The 20634-nt window shown below is 44.8% G+C and overlaps 2 protein-coding genes across 7 annotated transcripts in view; one reads left to right on the top strand and one right to left on the bottom strand.

Moving 5' to 3' along the window:
- Window positions 1-48: 48 nt before the first annotated feature.
- tmc6b (transmembrane channel-like 6b) lies at window positions 49-17825 on the top strand. 6 transcript variants are annotated; one of them, XM_035529203.1, is made up of 22 exons: window positions 1533-1589; window positions 1743-2104; window positions 4753-4921; window positions 5506-5633; window positions 7251-7385; window positions 7860-8024; window positions 8183-8291; window positions 9835-9919; window positions 10347-10604; window positions 10981-11147; window positions 11404-11548; window positions 12629-12784; window positions 13254-13459; window positions 13592-13685; window positions 14169-14266; window positions 14404-14499; window positions 14891-14966; window positions 15097-15230; window positions 15401-15577; window positions 16486-16564; window positions 16826-16918; window positions 17011-17825. In XM_035529203.1, exons 3-22 carry the CDS (start codon window positions 4863-4865, stop codon window positions 17023-17025), a joined length of 2475 nt encoding a protein of 824 aa, XP_035385096.1. In that variant the 5' UTR covers window positions 1533-1589; window positions 1743-2104; window positions 4753-4862; the 3' UTR covers window positions 17026-17825. The 6 variants fall into 6 exon arrangements, with proteins under 6 accessions (XP_026885285.2, XP_026885286.2, XP_026885284.2 ...); XM_027029484.2 differs by lacking the exons at window positions 1533-1589; window positions 1743-2104 and adding an exon at window positions 49-198; XM_027029485.2 differs by lacking the exons at window positions 1533-1589; window positions 1743-2104 and adding an exon at window positions 49-204.
- A 91-nt stretch (window positions 17826-17916) lies between these two features.
- Window positions 17917-20634, bottom strand: part of notum1b (notum, palmitoleoyl-protein carboxylesterase b) — a 14358-nt gene continuing 11640 nt past the window's right edge. Inside the window, exons 9-11 of the mRNA XM_027029489.2 lie at window positions 20557-20634; window positions 19566-19613; window positions 17917-19325 (exon numbers count right to left, since the gene is read on the bottom strand). The exon at window positions 20557-20634 is cut by the window's right edge and continues 70 nt beyond it. Of these exons, the coding sequence (XP_026885290.2) occupies window positions 18995-19325; window positions 19566-19613; window positions 20557-20634 (457 nt within the window). The 3' untranslated portion in view covers window positions 17917-18994. The remainder of the gene's footprint in view (window positions 19326-19565; window positions 19614-20556) is intronic.

Below are 20634 nucleotides of genomic sequence, written 5' to 3'. Positions count from 1 at the left end.
TGTGAAGAGCAACAAGCATCATTGCTTACAGGAAGTCATGCAACACATGCTCAAGTGGGCGTTATGCCAATGCAGAAAGTCTTTGACATCACTTAACTGCTCTAGCTTTTGAACAGTTGTAGAGGTAGGCTATGTCTACGTACAGATCCAAAGCTGAAGCTTGAACCTTGTGGACTGCTGGATTGCTGGGAGCTCTATGTATGAGTGAGCATGGTTGTGCAGTACAATGCACATTTATTTCTTTTCATTCTTAACTTATTCTGTCTTTAATTTCATCTTTTATCTTTTACACATTACATGTTTAATTTGAACTCTTTTAGCACTTTGCTTTTCTTGTTACTAGTTTTAAGTTGCTAGTTTTAGATTTCTATATGATAGAGAGGAATAGGAACCCATGAAAGTTGAATGCACCCACCCACACCAACAAGCACACACACACACACACACACACACACACACACACACACACACACACACACACACACACTCACACACACACACACACACACACACACACACACACACACACACACACACACACACACACACACACTCACACACACACACACACACACACACACACACACACACACACACACACACACTCAACCTCTCTTTGTCATATGGTACTAGATGGGTCTGGAGGAGCAGAGGTTTCATCAGAAAGTGGTATAAGAGAATCACACTTCTTTCCCTGTGGTTTGTTGAGTTTCTCTGTGTGTGGAACATGTGAAAGGCAGTTCAAACAATGCCTGATCATTGCCTAACATGAACTACTGAACTGTGTGTGTGTGTGTGTGTGTGTGCGCGCGCACGCATGTAAACTGCAGTACAGCTTCGTGGATTTGCTATAGAAGTAGAATCGATTGCATTTTCACATAAAGAATGAATCCTCTTACACGCCTTTACATATCACTAATGCTGACACGACGATGTGGAATATCTTGGCGAGGAGAATAGGTACCGGATGTGGTTGCATTACTAAAGAAAAACATTTTACAGTGTGGTATTTGTTTTTAGAGACAAGACAACTGAGAATTGCAGTAATGCTGATGTAATATTTTTCTTTTCAAGCCTTGTGAACATTATTTTACAGTATGTGTGAAGTGGAAATCTGTCAGATTTAACTGAAGAAAAAAGAATGGAAAAGAAGGAAAAGTCAGAAAGCAATATTTATTAATGCCACTGTGAATATATTTTAGATCTAAATGATATGATTTTCCTAACTACGGTTATGATTAATATCGGTAAATCAGTAACTATAAGCAAATCAAACGTCCAATCAAACGTAATAGCCTATAGTCAGACGTCACTGCATTCTTAACAATGAATGGGACTGTACCACTGTTCTGAAACTTTGAAAAGTTTCCATTGGTTTATTAGGGTTTAGTATAAACCCTAAATATGTCTGTTCATAAATGATTTTTCTATCTCAAGTAGAAAGCTAATTAAGACATGTATTTTTTTTAGAATTGTTCTGTTTGTTTGTTAAAGACTTTCCACCCCCGTGAAACGAAAGTCCGCTCTACTTATGTACACACAATGTAGCCTGCGTACAGTTTTGTTAGTGGCAACATGAATGAACTTGGGTAAGTAAGGTCTGTTTTGTTTAGAAATGTCAACAGATCTGGCTTTGTTATTGCTACATTTAAGGGAAAAATATATATATATAGTGAAACGGATAAAACATGGGTTTACGGACACACGCAATTTTACTGTGTTTCGAATGACATGTTCTGCAGGATCTGCCGAGGTGGAATACGGATTTGGAAAAAAAAAAAAAAAAAAAGAAGAATGAATACAATGATCCTAGTCAACATAGGACATCTGGTTAGCCACTGGTCATTTACCAAAACATGCTTCCCACGGCACCCGCAAGACTGCAAAAAACTAGGATATTTACATTTCCTCTTGTCACGATGCGCGATGACCGTAGGCTGTGGGTACGTTTAAGGGAAGAAGAGTTCGTGTGGATTTCATTGCTCTCGAAATCACCCTTACTGTAACTTTAAATCTTGCGTCTGTATGTATGGCTTTGCTGTGTATTTTAAAGCTTTTATCTGACATGAACTCATTCTTGGACAACACTATTAACCTATCTAAGGTAAGGGCAAAAACAATTAAACAATTTGAGTGGGAGGAGCAATTTGAGTTTTATCATTTCAGGTTAATGGTGTTTCTTGGTGTTGGAAACCTCCATAGTTTCCATAGTGATGTCTGGATTTTATCCACCAGTGTTTGGCCATTTTGTAGCCGAGTGTGTGTGTGTGTGTGTGTGTGTGTGTGTGTGTGTGTGTGTGTGTGTGTGTGTGTACCCAATTTAACTTTTTCTGTCTCTTAAGACGACTGTGGGATGCATATTTTTTTTTTAAATATTAATGACGGTGCTTCATCTAAATCTCTGAAAGTTTGTGAAACTCCAAATATGTTCAGCTCTTTTGACATTTTGTATTTGTCAACAGGCTAGGCTCATTCAACTCCTCTAGACACAGACTTGCTGTACATGAATATGACATAATCACGACATGTTTATTTGTTTATATTAATAATAATAATAATAATAATAATAATAATAATAATAATAATAAATGTAGTTTCTAAAGATGCTGCCTATATAGGGAATTTCTCAAAGCCCACAGAGTATTCTGAACATGTTTTTGGCAGGCGTCTATGCATCCTCTGGTGTTCTGGAGAGAAAGGTCAAGCTGCATGCTTTATCATGGCCACCCTTCTCAGTACAGGCTAAGGTTTAGTCCCAGTAATACACACGGCGGCCCATGTAGCTGTGCAGTCATTGTCTGTTTCTTATCATACATTAAAGACACATCAGCAGACATTTCCAGTGATGAGAAAAGCAATACATTGTTTTGGGTTGGCTCAGATAATGTTTGGGTTAACGTTTTAAATGAGATTCTGTCACACTAATCTTTACATGCTGCAGTTTTACACATGAATAAACTTCCTAGTTTGATACCTGTGGTTGCAGTAACAGTGACAGTTACAGGATCAGGGATGTGCATGTGCGTGTGTGTGTGTGTGGAAAAGGCTCCATGCAGTGTTAGGTGCACGTGGTCAAACCAGAGTGCTGAAATCAGCCTTTTTTGCATAGAGGCACTCTATGCACTGTACCATAAGCCTCCTTCTCTCTCTCTCTCTCTCTCTCTCTCTCTCTCTCTCTCTCTCTCTCTCTCTCTCTCTCTCTCTCTCTCTCGCTCCTTCTCAGTCTTGCTGCCTCTCAGTCACTCCTTTAACTCCCAACTCCCTTACGGCCACCCAATAAGAGTTACAAACGCACACACAAAGAATGAGTAACAGCTGCATTTTAAGTTGTTCCACACGTCATTTCAGAAGAGAGCGCTACAAGAGGTGCTCTAGGTGAACATATAACAAAGCACTGAAACAATGAAGCACATACAGAGTTTTTCCCCAGAGCTGCACACGCCGGCGGTTTGTTTCCTACAAGGTCAGTCACATTTCCTATGCTCACTTAGGTTTCCAATAACTTCAGGTCACAGGCCTCTGATGATGTCATCAGTGTCCTAGTTCCAGGAAAAAAGACCTCCTCTTACGTACACATAAAGTCCCCAGGGTACCTCTTTCCTCACAGCTAAGTGTGTGCCTATGCTATTAATTGCCCCAGCAACGGATATCCTTTAAGTCTTTAAGTCAAGGAGTTAAGAGAAGGGACTTGTTATTAGTTTGTTTCGCCTTTAAGTGTTATTGTGAAAGTGTCCCTCTTACTGTGGGTTTTGTTTGCTCTCTGCTTACATGTGCATGTTTCTCATCCTGGTACATGTTGTCCATTGCTAAATTAATCTCATGTCTCTAGCAAATAATGTTTGAGGCTCTTAAAGGCTTAGCTGTGTCTGTAATTGTACAGTATGTCTTTACCTTTATATTTAGTGCTTTTCCTAAATGTTCCTTTTGGTAGTTAAATGATTAGTCATGTACAGTAGTAGGTGCATTAAATCGGTGTTATCAAAATACCTGCCAGATTGTGAATGTCTGAAAGGTTTCCAAATTGAAACTGATCTGCAGGAGCAGGGGTGTGAATTGCTGCTATGTGACAAAGCTAAGGTCTGAATGTAGTGGTACTCTGAACTGATCCCAGAGCGACAGTGTACTGCCTAGTTTGATGTCCCTTTCCTAGTCTAACATACCTACTTCAACTCTCAGGCTTATCCAGGCCAAATTGGGTGTGTTGTAGCAGGAAATCTGCATTGTTGTGTCCCTTCCGGAATTGCATCATGTGTATGCCCATGATGTGACTGGCTCATCCTTTAATCTTTGTTTCAGTGTTCTTGACATGGAAACCTCTTGTATATCACGTGTGCGTCTGCACACTCAGTTGCTATATAATTAGCATCTGTAGAAGCCAAAGCATATTATAATCAGAAAAATCCTTTTGCATGACTAAAAAGCAGGTCACTGTTGCCTGCTCATGGAGTACGAAGTGCTATGCCATTAACACACTGGATTTTCTGTAAGGCAGTAGCATCACTTTAAAGCAAGATGCATGTTAAAGATTGCAGATGGGGGAGATGTTTGGAAATGTCTCACTGGAGACATTCAGGATTGCCTCCTGTCGTTATAAAATGTGCAGCTGTGATGTGTTGAGGGCAGTTGTTCTTGTTCTTTCTTGTTTCAGCTGATGTGGGCATGTATAGGTTTTTACACAGCCGGTTCCTGACAGGCATGTTGCAACATAGCACAGTAGCTAACCCTTTAATCATCTCTCTCTCTCTCTCTCAGGTTCTTGAAACAGAATGACAAGAAGTAGAAGTGAAACTGAAGTGCTATTCTCCTTCCTATCAACCGTTGTTGAGTGACGCTGTGAGACGGGACCCTCAGTCCGGGGGGCGATGGCAGCCCACGGCGTAGGCTTCGACGCGGACGCCTTCTTCTCGGAGGCCGCATTCGAGTACGTGCTCCTCTCACTTTGCATCTAGTGCCACTTTCTCGTACCTTATCTTTCTTGTGCCTCTGTGGTACCGCACTTCCTCTCTCGCTCTCTCCTTCTCTTCCAGTTGTGAGCTGGAGCATTCGGGCCATGAGTGCTTACTATCACTTGCCCATGCGAGGGCCAGCACAGGGGAGGGTTTCCATGCTCCCTCTTTGTCCTCTGGGGTTGCAGCCGAGGCACTGACCCCGGGCTGCAGTAGACAGGGCCCTTTGTTTCACTTGTTTGTTTGTGCCCCGTACATGTGACTGCTGATGCGGTGACATCATGTGCAAGTCACTTCCTTTGGTTTTGGTCTTCTGAGATGGAGATGTGTGACTGCAGTTCTCCATACCATCACGTCCGCACAAACACACATGCACGCGCACGCACACACTCCGCACTCACATAACAGCAAGCTATGTTTATAGATAGTAATAAACTAGTGTGGCATGAACAGTAGCTGGTTTAGGCAGTGTCTGATGGGAAGGTTTATTTGTTTTGGTGCACCTGTAGTGAGCAGGCTGTAAGCGTTTACCTGTGTGGGTGTGTCTTTTGTGTTTTAGAAGTCCTGTGGATGAAGAAGGGGTTCACCACTCCTTTAGCCAGCTTATCCAGGAACAGACTCAAGACCTGGACAGCTATAAAGAGGCCATAGAGATGTGTCCACTGGAGACAGAGGAGAAATCAAAAGGTGCACATACGCTTGGCTAGGGAAAAGATAAAGAGAAGTGCACCTACAGTGACACCCTCATTAGAAACACCTGCACTTACATCTACCTGTAACGTTGTCAAGTGCCGATGGGCGTGGAGCAGAACGCACAGACTCCCTCAATGTGAAACATTTATTGACATAAAACATGTAGAACAGTGGCACTCACACACAACATTAACCACAGACATGACTTATACATTTAACTAAACACAGGCTACAGTCACATCTAACAAATGACCACTTACGCGTTTTACATACGTCAGCAGACAAACAATAACCCACCGCTACAGGACCCCTATTCCCTCGACAAAGAACGCACTTCCTAACGGGAGGTGCGTGGACACCCCCTGCACTGCCTTCTGGATCCCAGGATATTGGGGAGAGGACTGCAATCGCTATCCGTGTCTTCTCCAGAGATGGAGGGGAACACCCCCAGGAATTTCTTAAGGGGGAGTGGGCCTGAGGCTGTTGAGCCTGGGCCAAGGAGGACCGAGGGGCACCGCAAGGACCAGAAAGAGGGCGGTCTGGTGGAGCCAGCGGGATCTCCTGAGTCCCTTCCCCTCAGCGGACTCGCCAGCAAGACTGGATGGGTCTGCCCAAAGCCTCGGAGGCAAACCACCTCTGGGACGCTCCTAGAACAGCAGGAGAGAGGAGGACCATTAGGGGAGGTAGCACGTCTGGAACCGGGGTGAACGTGCACCCTCGCATGTCTGTTGAGGCCACGGACACGTCAAGGCGTCTGCGGAGACGGTGGGCGCCACCTCACAGTGCCTTATGTTTTTGTGTGGGCGCTATTGTGCGTTTGTTTGCGCCTTTTGTTTGTACAGGCGCAACATTTGTTGGAGCGTACCGGACTGCCCGGAGAGAGGCAGGGAAGCTGCCTTTCTTCCTCTTGCTGTGAGGTCTCCCTTGTTGGAGGCACCTGGCCAGGCTGGTACTGGGTGGGCCAGGTTCGCGTTCATTGGACGGACGCGTCGGCAGCCGCGCCCCTTGGGAGGGGGTTCTGTCACGGAACGCTCGCCTCCCGCGAGTCACGTGGTTTGGCCCGCCACGTGCAGTGGGAGGGCTGTGTTTGTAACCACACTTGCACCTTGTTCATCCCAATGTATATAAACCCGTGTTAAAGTGTGCAGGGTGTTGCTTATTGTCAGCGTAATGTCTAAATGTAACCTGTTTATGTTAGATGTATTCTTGTGTATCGTGTTTGTTTGACGTCAATCGTTTCATATTCATGCGTATCGTTTGTAATACGTGAGTGCCGCTGTCGTTTATGTTAATAAATGTTCGTCCCAGTTGGTGGAGTCTGTGCGTCCTGCCCCTCGCCCTACGGCACTCGGGCCACAACACCTTACGCTACCTATGTACAGTATATATACAGTATATGTGTATACTTGTACAGTAAGGTGTAATTATAACCATCCTTTAGCCAGTCATAGTGGCCATATTTTGATCACATACTCGTGCACAGAACATACACAAAAGCACGCACACCCACACACACACACACACACACACACACACACACGCACACACACACAGGCACGCACGCAAGCTCGGAGTCTTTTTGATGTGTTCATGAATGTATGTGTGTTGCAGATGACGCTTTATCCCTGAGTGGTCCTGCCAGCTCTGTAGGTGCTGACAGCAGTGGCAGTGCTGCAGACCCACTTGTGGAGCGCTGGTCCTCAGACACACTCCGAGTGCTCTCCTCCATGCCTAGCCGCACCATCGGTCAGTGCATGTGCGCGTGTGTGTGTGCGTGTGTGTGTGCGTGTGCGTGCGTGTGCATGTGTGTGTGTGTGTGTGTGCATGCGTGCATGTGCGTGCGTGTGTGTGTGCATGCGTGCGTGTGTGCGCGTGTGTGTGTGCGTGCGTGTGTGCATGTGTGTGCGTGTGTGTGTGTGTGTGCGCGCGCGCGTGTGTGTGTGTGCGTGCGTGTGTGTGTGTGCGTGCGTGTGTGCGTGCATGTGTGTGTGCGTGCGCGCGTGTGCGTGTGTGCGTGTGTGTGTGCGCATGTGTGCGTGTGCGTGTGTGTCTGTCTCCTGATTATAAGAATGCTTGAGATCTGAAAGCAGACTACTGGGCCTCATAAATAATGGAGTCTATTCAGCTGGAGTGTCACGGGCTAGGGTCATATTCTTTTCTTCTAATATCTTTCACTCTCTCTCCCTCTCTCCCCGTCCCACCCTCCATCGCTGGCACCAGGGCGCAGTCGGGGGGCCATCCTCTCCCAGTATTACAGCCGCACCATGCAGCTCTGCAGACGCAGGCAAAGTCACCGGCCTTCTATCCACTCCTTCTCCCGCTCCGCCCGACCTAGCATCTGCGGCTACCGCGTGGAGAGCGACGCTGCCCACTTCGAGGCGGAGGGTGAGCGTGTGAGCGTGCGTGTGTGGTAGGAAGCGATAGAGAGGGCAGATATGAAATTCAGCTTATGCCATTAGTGGGGTATGAAATAAAAAACTGATGCCATTTAGTAGAGAGTGTGAATAATGCATCCGAATGTGTGTTTGTGCGCATGTGTTTAGAGAATAAGAAGGAGCAACTCATAAATAACTTGCAGAACCTGTCTGTGGGCGAGCGCGTGCGCATGCTAAAAGCCATCCCTCTGAATCTGGCAGAGAAGAGTGAGCTGAGGTATTTAATTTTTCATTATTGTCTTTGTGTGGACTTCCTATTGAGTCGCTAAGTCATGCTTTGTGTGACCTACACCTAAGCTGGACGCCATTTCCATGTGTCCCGAAAATCCTGGGCATATCCATTCCCCCACAAAAAATCTAAAACCCACCCCACACAAATAATCTGTGTTTTTGGCCAAGAAATAGGCACACATAAAAAATTCAACTCCAATTCAATTCCAGCAAAATGTTCAATTCCCAGTGTAGCAAAGGACAACAACCCCACTTGGAAGCAGAGCTGCAATCCCAGATGGGGAACTCCACCCGTTACTCCTACGAATGTCATTCCGTCACACGTCCCCCTCCTCCCGTCACACGTCCCTCTTTCAGGAGTACACCCATGTGCTTCCTATGTCCCGTGTGTCCCACGCACCTCCAACATTCATCCAGAGTCACACCCATGCTGCTCATCTGGGGGTTCACACCGGGCTTCACACCACCCCCTCACAGAAGAGGAAGTTCCTATGGCTGCGGATTCTTTCCTGAAGGCTTCATAGTGCGACCATTTCTGACACAGTTTGTAGTGAAAGTAGAGGACTGCGATCGCGACCGTGGACCTTCTGTAAGTCCCTTTCGACAAGGGCAGCTGCCAAGTGCAGTGACCATAAAATGTTCTCAGTGTTATTTGCTCTTCTCTCTAATAACCCCAAATATTCCTTTCTTGTAAACCTCTGCATGTGAATTTAATTATTAATGCCATGTAAACCAAAACCATGAAAATTTACTATGTACATTTTGACAGTACATTCTATAGCTCATTAGGCATCTTCAACTGGTTTTATCAACATAAAGTTTGTTCATGAACTTTACTCTGTGGTCTTAAAACCTAAAGGTTTTTATGGTATGATGATCATTATATTGGTGTGGGCGTCTTTGCGTCTGTATGATGGTCCTGTTTATATGAGAGTGATGGTAATCGTTTTGGTGGGTTAGATGGTTATTGTGTTTGTAAGTGTATGAAGGTGAATGTATTTGGATATGAAGGCCATTGTCTTTGTTTGGGTGTGATGGCGATAATGTGTAATGATTGAACACACAAACAAGGAAGGGGATCCAATTGCAAGCGGTTTTAATTGCGAAATCAAAGAAATCCTTGGGGATCAGGCAGGTATTCGCGGTCAGGTCGTTCTAAGGTCAGTTACAAAGGGCAGAGTCCAGGGGTTGTGTCCAGGGGTCAGGCGGGAGACGAGGTCTAAAAAACAGGCAGCAGTCGGAAACCATGAAGCCAAACAATACTAGAATGCTCGGTATGCACCATGGAGTAACAATACTTCGCGATGTGAACGCAGGGGAGGGAAGCTTATAAAAGGGGCAGTAATGAGGAGAATGAGGATCAGGTGTGTGCTAGAGCTCTAGTGAACCAGATCGGGGGGGGGGGGGGGGGGGGGGGGGTGCGAGTGGGCGTGGCAGTGTGGGGCTGAGTGTGGTTCCTGGGGTTTGCAACAGCAATTGGGTTTGGTCTGGTGTTGGTGCAGTCGACTCTTTCTTTCTTTCTCCTGCAGGCGTTTGGCCTCTAATAAAACCATCCACTCTCCCTCTCCTCATGAGATTCCCTGCTGCAGCCATTTCAAGGATTACATCATCATTGTGAGTCCCTCATCATCATAGCATCCTTATTAGCCTTTATTAGCCATACCCACTCACTAATTCATGCCAGAAGGGAGCTTTGAGATTATGGCAGAGAGTATGCTTTTACCATACCATTAATAAGCCCTGGCCTTCTTTCTTCTAATAGCCTGTCAGAGTCTCAGCAGAATTGTGTTCTTAATGGTTTTCCCGGCAAAAGGGTTGACCCTAACCTGCAATTGACCGTAAAGATGAGTGATAAGTTATTCTGGCTCTTTTTTGCTGTTTTGGGTCTGGGCATAACATCCTTCTATCATTTTTTAAAATTATTATTACAGTGTAAAGAAAGAACAAGTAGTTTGGTGTGGCTGTTAATGTTTAAACATTAAAAAGCCAGAAAGGCCCTTAGTGTGTGTGAGGTGAATGTGCTTTTCTCTCTCTCTCTCAGGCTCTGAGGAATGGCCGATACAGCTGGCTCTCCTTTGTCTCCTCGATGCAGCTGTGGCAGACAGCCCTGAAGACAGTGAGCGGGCGCTTCGGCACGGGCGTCCTCTCATACTTCGTCTTCCTCAGGACCCTCTTCTTCTTCAACGTTTTCCTGTTGCTGGTGACAGGCCTATTTCTGGTGGTCCCCCAGGCGGTGCGGCCCCCCGTGCTGAAGAAGACTGCACCAGTCCACTTTGGCCTGGAGCTGCTCACGGGGGCGGTAAGATGGTTCCCCTTCTCTTGCCTTTGATTTTCATGAGCAAGACTGATCAAGCTGAGGCCGCTGGAAATTAGTGGTCAATCTTATAATTAGCGCCGTGCCAAATAGGTGGCCATGAATATTGCGTTAGCCAGCTAGGCTCAGTGTTACTTAATAGGCTGTACGCCTTGCAATATAGCATTTGTCTTCTATTATCCGCGAAATGCCGTTTTTTGAGAAACCAATTGTCTTGTGTGTCTACTTATAATGATATGATTTATATCTGTATTTTGTATTTTCCCCTTTTCTTCTCACTCTGCAACACCCCGCCTCTCTCTCTCTCTCTCTCTCTCTCTCTCTCTCTCTCTCTCTCTCTCTCTCTCTCTCTCTCTTTCAGGGCTATTTCTCTGACTCATTGCTGTACTATGGCTACTACAGTAACTACACCCTTCAGAAGCCCTGCAGTAATTCCTGTGGTTCACACCTCTCCTATAACATGCCTCTGGCCTACTTCTTCACTATCGGAGTGGCTTTCTTCATCACCTGCATTATCCTCGTGTACAGGTGAGCGACGCTCTGTCCCGGGAAAACAACAGAATCTTCAGCTATGTTTAAAAGGCAGGCCAAATTCTACAACGCTTACAATGCAAAGTACTTGGGTTTTTGGTTATTAGTAACGTAGTGGGATCGGGGTATTGTAAACAATGTCTGTGAGAAGATAATACTATTCACTTCGATTGGGTAGAATTATGTTAAGGCCTGCCAGTGTGTAATTATCAGGCATATACAGTTATACACATTCTTATGTCTATACTCCTAGCATGTCCCAGTCATTTGGGCAGAGTTTCCGTGTCGACCGGTCTAAAGGTCTGCTCACCATAAAGGTCTTCAGCTGCTGGGACTTCAAAGTCATCAAGAAATCTTCAGTTAAACTGCAGTGTGAGAACATCTCCACCCAGCTCAAAGTACGGAACGTGTGCATATGTGCGCGCACACACACACACACACACACACACACACACACACACACGAACACATCTGGTCCAGAATTCTGTTTTTAAGCGTTTATGTTGTCTAACTGTTTTGCTCTTACACTCTGCTGCTTTATTACACATTTATTGCTTAAGTGTATAATAACAAGAGTGTAGCCCAGCCATTCCTAGCCATGCTTAGCACAGCCTTGCTGCTAATCAGATGGCTTGGTGTGACGCTCAGACAAGCGTGAGGCATGAGGCAGAATGTAAGCACAAGAGGCGCTGAATATGAAGGAAATGAAGGAAAACAAATGAAATTACAAGGAAAACTAATGAAACAAATCAAAGCACCAGGAATAGGGAACACAAAGGCAAAACAAAACAAGAAACGAGCACAAAAGATAAACCAAAGAACTTTGCTACAAACCAAAAGACGTGGCAAAGACACATGGAGAGAAAGGCAATGCAATCTTCTAACAATGACGAGGTAGAGTGACAGCGAGAGAGAGAAAATGTTACTGACAGTAACTGACCAAAGAAACACAGAAACAAAGACTATATATACACAGAGCACAGCAGGAAATACCTGGGGCAGATAACACAAGTTAGGGGTAACAAAGCAGACACGTGTGAAACATCAAGGGCAAGGAAAAGCGAAACAAGGATCACGTGGAAGGTGTCGTCGTGAGCAACCAAAATACCAAGTCAGGGGCAACCGCAACACATGGTTGAAGGTGATTATATAAGGTGATTATATAAGGTGTTATAAGGTGATTAGGCATAGCATCAGAAAATGATTTGGCCAACAGATGAGTGGTCAGAGAATGGCCCTCGCTAAAACTGCAGTGTGTGCATGGAAACTGATGTGCTTTGGTCTGCTCGCTGCAGATAGGGATTTTACATCATATTGTAATAAACTGTACTAAGTGTAAGTCATAAGCAATGCTGCCAGAAATGAAACATTTTAGCTTCATTGTTTTATCACTTCTGTTTATCTTCTCCACTTTGTGTGTTTGTGTGTGTGTGTGTGTGTGTGTGTCTACCTTCCCCTCTGTGGGTTCATGTGTGTAGGAGCTGGTGGCGGAGGTGAACCGTAAGGAGGTGAAGAGCTCCTGGCTGCGGTGTCTGTTTACTGTGTCTGTGCAGCTGCTAGCTTGGTTCATCTGCATCGGTAGCACTGTGGCATGCGCCTTGGCTGTCTACTACTTCTCTGAGTACATGCACAAGGTGAAGCTCACACCAGTCCCCTCGCTGCCATTACCCAGAAACCCAGACACTCACACACCCATCAAAAGCTCACTCTACTGGAAAAATGTTACCTACATTCTTATCTTTAGAGTCTTGCTCTGCAAACTAATTTACCTGGCCACATGCTAACTTGCTGTTCGATCTTGAGCTCACTGTGTTTCACCGAAGGCAGCTGCTGCCCTTCTCAGCCTGTTTGTGTGTGTGTTTCTGCACATTAAGCAGGTAATTGTTTTTAGTGCTGGAGCAGGGCTGCGCCTGTCAAAATTCCTTAGAGTTGTGTGTACATGTCGGGCCCCTCCAGGCTTTCTAGACATGTCAAAACAAATGTCTGTGGTTCAGCATCTGAGCTTTCGAGTTTTTTACATCTCTCTTTCTGTCTTTGTGTCTCCATGTCTCTCTCTGTTTCTCTCACTCTGTCTGTGTGTGTGTGTCTGTCTGTCTGCTCCAGGACCTGATTGACCATAAGCATTCCTGCTCAAACTCCTCTCAGACTGCTGAAAGCTCTGGGAGCGTCTTGTTGAAGGAGGCCAGCCTGTTGGCTCTGCCAACCGTTGTGTCCTCCGTCAACCTCCTCATGCCCGGCTTTTTCAACACCGTGGCCTGGATGGAGGAGTACGACTCTCCCAGCAAGCGCAACTACGTCGCCATCTTCAGGTAGTCGCCCCGGTGCCGTGGCCAAGATACTGAGCCCCTTGCATTGGGAGGGTCTGTTTAGCCCTGACTACCTCCTGAAGGATTCAGAAGGATCCATTTTTGCTCCGTGTTCTCACACACTGTCTTCTTCAGGAACCTGATGCTGAAAGTGAGCATGCTTGGAGTGCTGTGCTTTCACTGGCTGGGGAGGGTGGCGGTCCAACATCCGAAGTGCATGGATCTACAGGTGACACAAAAACAAATGAACCCGGATTTGTGCTGACTGTGTCAGGACGGAGCCTCTGTGCTTATGTTTATTTCAGAGGTCCTGTAAGAACTTTTATTAAACTGCCAGTGTATTTGCAGTTACCAAAGCACACTTTAAGAAGCTTTTTCAGCTAGGGGCACTGTAGTCTTAGTTGCTCTTTTCAGGATACTTTTATTCCTGTAGTACCACATCCTTTCTGTTTCACTGTTTTCATGAAGGACTGGTGGTTTTTTCTTTTGGTAAAGACTCCGGATTTTTCATTGTAATCCTAAATAATGTTCAAGATATAAGTCCCTCTCTTAAGTGAAAAGAGTTGGTGTTTAAGTGGAATGCAACATTAAAAGTGTGAGAAGAGCCTTCATATCGTGACTAAGGGCAGTACAGCCGGTAGCATGATAATGTTGCACAAATACGTGCATATATTCCCCCATTCATAAAACTGTCTGGGTGTATTCTTCTCAGTGTTGGGAGAGTTTCGTGGGGCAGGAGTTATACCGATTCCTGTTGATGGACTTCATCTTCACCATGCTGGATACCTTAATTGGAGAGCTCCTCTGGAGGTGAGCCACCTGCCGCGCCGTATCACTCAGAGTGCACAGCACAGTGAGCACAGAACTAAGACGGATTTCTATTGCTCCAATTGCTTCTATTGCTTTTCTAAACTGACCCCCTCCCTGTCCTTGGCCCCTACTCCCAGACTGTTTACGCAGAAGGTCCTAAAGAAGAAAAGGAAGCCAGTGTTTGATATAGCACGGAACGTTCTGGAGCTTATTTATGGACAGACACTAGCCTGGTAACTGCACATCCCATAATGCCCTGCTCAGTCTATAAAATATATCAGATAAGTAGAAAATGGAGGACTGATTGGTTGTGTTTGTATGCTAACCCACATGTTTGTGCGCTAATCTGTGAGTGTGTTAATCTGCTGTTTTCCTGCTAATCTGCTGTGTGTGTGTGTGTGTGTGTGTATGTGTGTGTGTGTGTGTGTGTGTGTGTGTGTGTGTGTGTGTGCTAATCATCTGTATACTTATCTGCTTGTTTGTGTGCCAATCTGTGATTTTGTGTTAATCTGCTGTGTTTTCCTTCTCATCTCCCGTGTGTGTGTGTGTGTGTGTGTGTGTGTGTGTGTGTGTGTGTATATACAAATCTGCTTGTTTGTGTGCTAATCCGCTGTTTGTGTGCAGGTTGGGAGTGCTATTCACTCCTCTCCTGCCAGCAGTTCAGGTCACCAAGCTGCTACTCCTGTTCTATATAAAGAAGGTGAAGCTTTCAGACCCCATACATGTACAGCAGAGACAGAGAGGAGAGTCTGTTTTTGGTTCCATTTTCAGATTTAGTTTTTGATCATTGAGGCCTCTCTCTCTCGCTCTCTCTCTCTCTTTGTCTCTAGATGAGTCTGATGATGAACTGTCAGGCTCCCAGGAAGCCCTGGCTAGCTAGTCAGATGACCACCTTCTTCATCACCCTCCTCTGCTTCCCCTCCTTCCTGGGAGCAGCTGTCTGCGTCACCTACACCATGTGGACGTGAGAGAATGCCTCATTCCCCAGCAGACACACATATGTGCGTAATCATGCTTCACCTCAATACCTTTGGTTCCTTACCGTCAATCTTCCCTGCTGTCCCCTGCGTGTGCCTGCATGGTCCTGCGCGTTTCTACGTGTTCCTGCATGTTCCTCCGGCCCCCGCGGGGCAGGATCAAGCCGTCTCCGAGCTGTGGCCCCTTCCGAGGTCTCGGCACCATGTTTCAGGCGGGGAAGAGATGGGTAGAGGATCTGGCGACAGCCAACACTCGCTTCAAATGGCTGAGCTGGGCTCATGCATACCTGGTGGAGAACCCCTTCTTCCTCTTCCTCGCTGCCGGTGTGTTCCTGTGAGTTCCTGCGTGTTCCTGCATGTTCCATCTCTCTCTCTCTGTCTTTGGTCAGTTCAAGTTGATTTTATTAGCATGATTGTATGTAGTTAAATATTGCCAAATACTTGACTTGAAATTGTAACAGTATCAGAAAACAATACTTGTAATGACAAGAGGAAAGAAAAAACCCCAATAATGTTTATTTGTTGGCATTACAGCTATGAACTTCATTATCTTAGCATAGTATAAGTAGCCTGCCACTTATCATAATGACTAATATCAGCAAACAGAAATTCATGTCATGTCCTCAGTTACTCACTTTAAGCCATGTAAGCACAACAAAAAAGAAGAAAAATGTGTCTAACGCTAAAGGAGCTTTGGTCTGCTCATAAGAAGCTCTCCTTTAAACTCTAACCACAAGCAGTTGCTTGTTCGTAGCATGATTGGTAAGTTTGGTGCCTCTTAAAGGGGGCTGCGTCTTGTACATATTTTGTTCAAATGTTCTATATTATAAAATAGTATATATTATAAAAAATATCATTATTGTGAATTCATTTGGCTGTGTAGTTAAAATCCGATATTGTGACAGCCCTAAACTAATGTACTAATGTCAATAATACAAATGTAAAAAATAATAATGAAGTAAACAAGAAGAGCAATATTATAATATATTATAAAACTAACAGGCCATAAAAGGTTTTAACAGGATGGTAAAACAACACATGTTTTTGCAGTGTGTGTAGGGAGGGTGGTGTAATTATATGGGCACACAATGAACAAAAACAGGAATGAGGAGATGATTGCTGTGTCTCTGGCTCTGTTTCTCTAACTTTATGACCCTCTACCAAAACAGCATAACTGTTGGAACAATGCTCAGTGGTGTGAGTAGAGTTGAGTCATTTATTTTGCGTTTCTTTCCTTTTAAGAATCGTGATCTACTTCCACATTCAAGTGGTGGATGGACAGAGGAAGATTATTGAACTGTTACAGGAGCAGATTGAAAATGTAAGACTAACTAAGTTACCCTCTTTAAAGAAGCACTCTGTAATGTGTTTGCGATGTCTTAGCAATGAAACAGCATTAACCAGTTAGGCCTGTTGCTGGAAGGCAAGGTGTGAGCCTTGGTCATGGGGAATGTGAATACCGGTAAAAGCCAGCAAGTCAAAACGTCAACCTCCAGGCAGAAAAACATGTAAACTGTAATGAAAATATCCTTCCTGTCTCTCATCTCCTAATTGTCATAATTCACAATGTTCGTGTGGTCAGGAGGGGGAGGACAAGAAGTTTTTGATCACAAGACTACAAGAAATTCATGAACGGAAACGTCCAATTTCACGGCGCATAAGGACAATGAGTGAGGTCAGCCACCCCTATACACCACACACACGTATGAGAAAGTAAATCATTTTTTAAAGCTAAAGCTATAATGGTTTTCTGTTCATCTGTTTCAGGAATCCAGTTTCTGATGACTTCTCCCATGGTTCAGCTGTTCTTTTGAAAGTGAGAAATTGCAGCTGGAGCCCCCTGTTGTCATGGAGGAATATTAACAGTCCAGTGGGAATACGTCTGCAGTGTCTCTGTATGCCATACCAGGACTTGGCACCGAGAAATCCCGTAGCCAGTGAAAAGCCCTCAAACCACTGAAAATGAACTGCCTGGTAATTTTATCAAGGTTCCTTCCATGGAACTGGATCCAAACAGTTTCCCTACTTCGAACTGCTGGAAAAACCACTTCAAACTGCCTGAAAACTACTTCAAACTGCTTCTAGCAGAGACTTTCACATTTGTAGAAACCTTTTAGTATGAAATGCCATTCTGTTCTTATAAGAAACAGATGTTGGTGTAGAACAAAGTAGCATAAAATGGAACTAAATATGTGCTCCTGGCACCCCACCACTGAGAAAGCTTGGTGCCTGTAGGGCCAGTTCTTCAAAAGCTTTTATTTATGTTTTGGTAATTTTATTTAGGTTGCATGTTTTATGTCCACCTTCAGGAACTTTTACAATTCTGACTGTGAAAATGGGATGTAGTTAAGATATTTAATTTCTTTCTAAGACATTACAGGGCCAAAACCAATAAGCAAAAATCACTTTATTGTTTAAGGTTTAAGCTCTTTTTTTGTACTATAGCAAATATAATTTTGTATGTTTGAATGTTTTTTAAATAATACATTTTAAATAAAGTCCAAAATTGAAAGCCATATGATGCACAAACATTTACAAAGCTATGAAATTGTGCATTAAATTGAAGGTGTTTTTTGCCCTGATTATCTTGTACCATAAGATTTATTACAAAGACATGCAATCCAAATGGCAAAGAAAGTTTCAAGTTATATACACTTTACAAAGAAGCTCTTCTCTGTCTCAGAGTTAATCACAAATATGATTTACATATTAAAATAAATAGATAACTTCATGTAGCTTACGTTTATCATCTGTTTAGAGATGTTACAAAACATGGTGTGGAGTTTAAAGGCTGAAACTTTGTTATCTGACATGACCAGGCATGTTTCTTTAAGAATGTACTGTACTCATCCACACACGAGCTTGCGTCTCACACTGCCATGACAGATGGGGCCTCTTGGTGATCGACAGCCACTTGTGTTCTGGTGTTCCTGCCCTCTCCCATGGCCAGATGTCATCGTGGTTGTGCCTTGGTTCGCCCTTAAGAGCTCTGGCCCGGCAAGTCCTTAAAGCAGTTCAGTAAAACTCTTTACTGTCAAACTGTAGGAGGTGCAAAAGTGCTACACAATGTATAACTGAAGAGAAGCGACGCTGCATTGTAGCACCACAGCACTTGTTTTGGAACGGTCACTTTCCTGTCTTCTGACATGCTGCCATGATGCTGCAGTGCGATGTTCTTGACAGTAATAATCATTTACATTATATAGCTCCTTTCTCATGCCCAAGGTTGCTTTAAAATATATCAGAACAACAACAAACAAACAAAAAAAACCCCCACTATTAATGTGTCAATGTCCTGAAAAACACCATCCACAAGCTAGACGTGAGAGACGATGGAAAAAACCCTTACAGGCTCTGATGTAATGTGTCTGAGGCGCCAGCAGGGGGCGAAAGCTTACAGTGAATCTACCTCCAAGTTTCATCAGTGAAGTCAGGAGAGCTGGATGGCTGTCTCTAGCATCATCAGTAATATGTATATAAACAGTTTATGCAAATATATATTATGTATGTTTTAGGTGGATTTGCATCCTCTGTTAAAACAGTCTCTATGTATCCTCAGCAAAGAAATGCAAAAAGTAAATGAATAATATAATTTGAATAAATCCATATCTTAAGCCAGGTTGCTTGTGTCAAAGTGTCCTGTACTGAACGCAACACGGACGAACTCCAGTTCATGCAGCCATTTTGTGGCCCAACTCATGCGCTCACGCCATGTGTGTCCGTGTTCATGCTGCCATCAGCCCGCGTGTGCTCAGCTGCCGCTGTTGAGCATGCCCAGTAGCTTGCTGGGGTCCATTCCCTGCTGCTGAGCCATACGCTGCACGTCGAAGCCCATGTGGGTCAGGAACTGGATGGCGCTCATCTCCTTCCCCGTCAGCTGGTCGCGGACGGTGGGGCATGTGGGGTTGCAGTGGGGCCAGGGGCAGCTATCGATCAGATGCAGGGGGCAGCTCCTGGGCGGCAGGCGGGGAAGGCCCCTGGTGCTGTTGCCATGGTCGCGGAGGCTACTGTGGAGGCTGCGGTCCCAACACTGCAGGGCGCGAGGGAGAGAGGTGCCCTTCACCTGTACCTCTGTCCAATAACTAGAGAGAGAGAGAGAGAGAGAGAGAGAGAGAGAGAGAGAGAGAGAGAGAGAGAGAGAGAGAGAGAAGAAGGGAAGGAGAGGCACAGGCATTACATCAATCAATGAAAGGAGAACCAACCAAAAACATGACATGAAAAGAAACATGAATAAAGGTAAAATGTGCCCTATGCAGTCAGGAAAGAGGGAATACTGACAGGGAAGGTGGAATATCAACAACTAGGGAAGGGGGAATACTCACTTTCTGGTGATGACCTCATGTGATAAACAGGCTGGTGCAAACATGGCCCTGTTAGTCACAACAAAAGAGGCAATCAGATTCTACCAGTCATCTTTTTGGCCATGTACAAAAGCCAAGTTGCCACTGTTGGGCCCCCGAGCAAATATTGCTCAAGTTGTACTCAGTCATAATTGTAATTGTCGTTTTGGATAAAAGCGTCAGCTAAATGCCGTAAATATTCCCAAGAGCAATGAGGTCAGCTTGTGAGTGGCATGTTCATGTCAAATGGCTAGAAAACCCCTTTGGTTGAAGTGTTAAATGTCTCAGAAAGGACCTGGGAACAGGGCCGTGTTGCATACGTAGGGCTAGAGACACACCGAATTGACACTGAGGAAATTAAAGCCAACTGTAAGTGACTAATAGTCACTTTCTGTCAGCTCATTGTCACCCTTTGTCATCTGTGTGTATTTATAGTCCTATTGAGCACACCAAATAGACTGCAGCCGATGAACAACATGCACTGACGTTCTATGCCTGCGCCAAAGAAAATAACTCAAACGGAAATAGCTGCTTCTAGGCTTCTGATCACGAGTATGCTGAGTTCCAAGTGACTCCCACCTCTTGAACTCCAGTAAACCTCCGTAAAATTACACACAGTAACGTCAAGGTCATGACAAATGTTTCATGTTGTTCCTGTTTTCTGTTCCTGCAGTTTATGTTGTTTCGTGCTGAGAAGGACCAGCACAACACACCACACTAAGTACAGGTGACAGGTCATTTACTGACCCCATCCAACGGCCTGCTGCTGTCCGATGGCTGATAGTCAGATCAGCGTGCACACGGATCCTGCACCTGGCGTTTTTATTCCTCTTAGTGCATCACTAATATTGTTATTTTCTGATTATTTTCGTATCCCAATTAAAATATAAGCCTTGAATGTCCACGTGTATAAATTTTGACTGGTGAATTTCCATGTGATTTAAAAGGAACTGAGTGACGTGGAAGTGCTTACGGGACGTCTTTCAGGGTGTTCCTGAGCTCACTGCCCAGATTCTGGATGTAGCGCCACTGGCCCTCCTGCACGGGCTGA

This window comes from Electrophorus electricus, chromosome 1, assembly GCF_013358815.1.
Source record: "Electrophorus electricus isolate fEleEle1 chromosome 1, fEleEle1.pri, whole genome shotgun sequence".
Classification (NCBI taxonomy): domain Eukaryota; kingdom Metazoa; phylum Chordata; class Actinopteri; order Gymnotiformes; family Gymnotidae; genus Electrophorus; species Electrophorus electricus.
The sequence above is the reverse complement of the archived record's forward strand: the minus strand, read 5'-3'. Positions and strand labels throughout refer to the sequence as shown.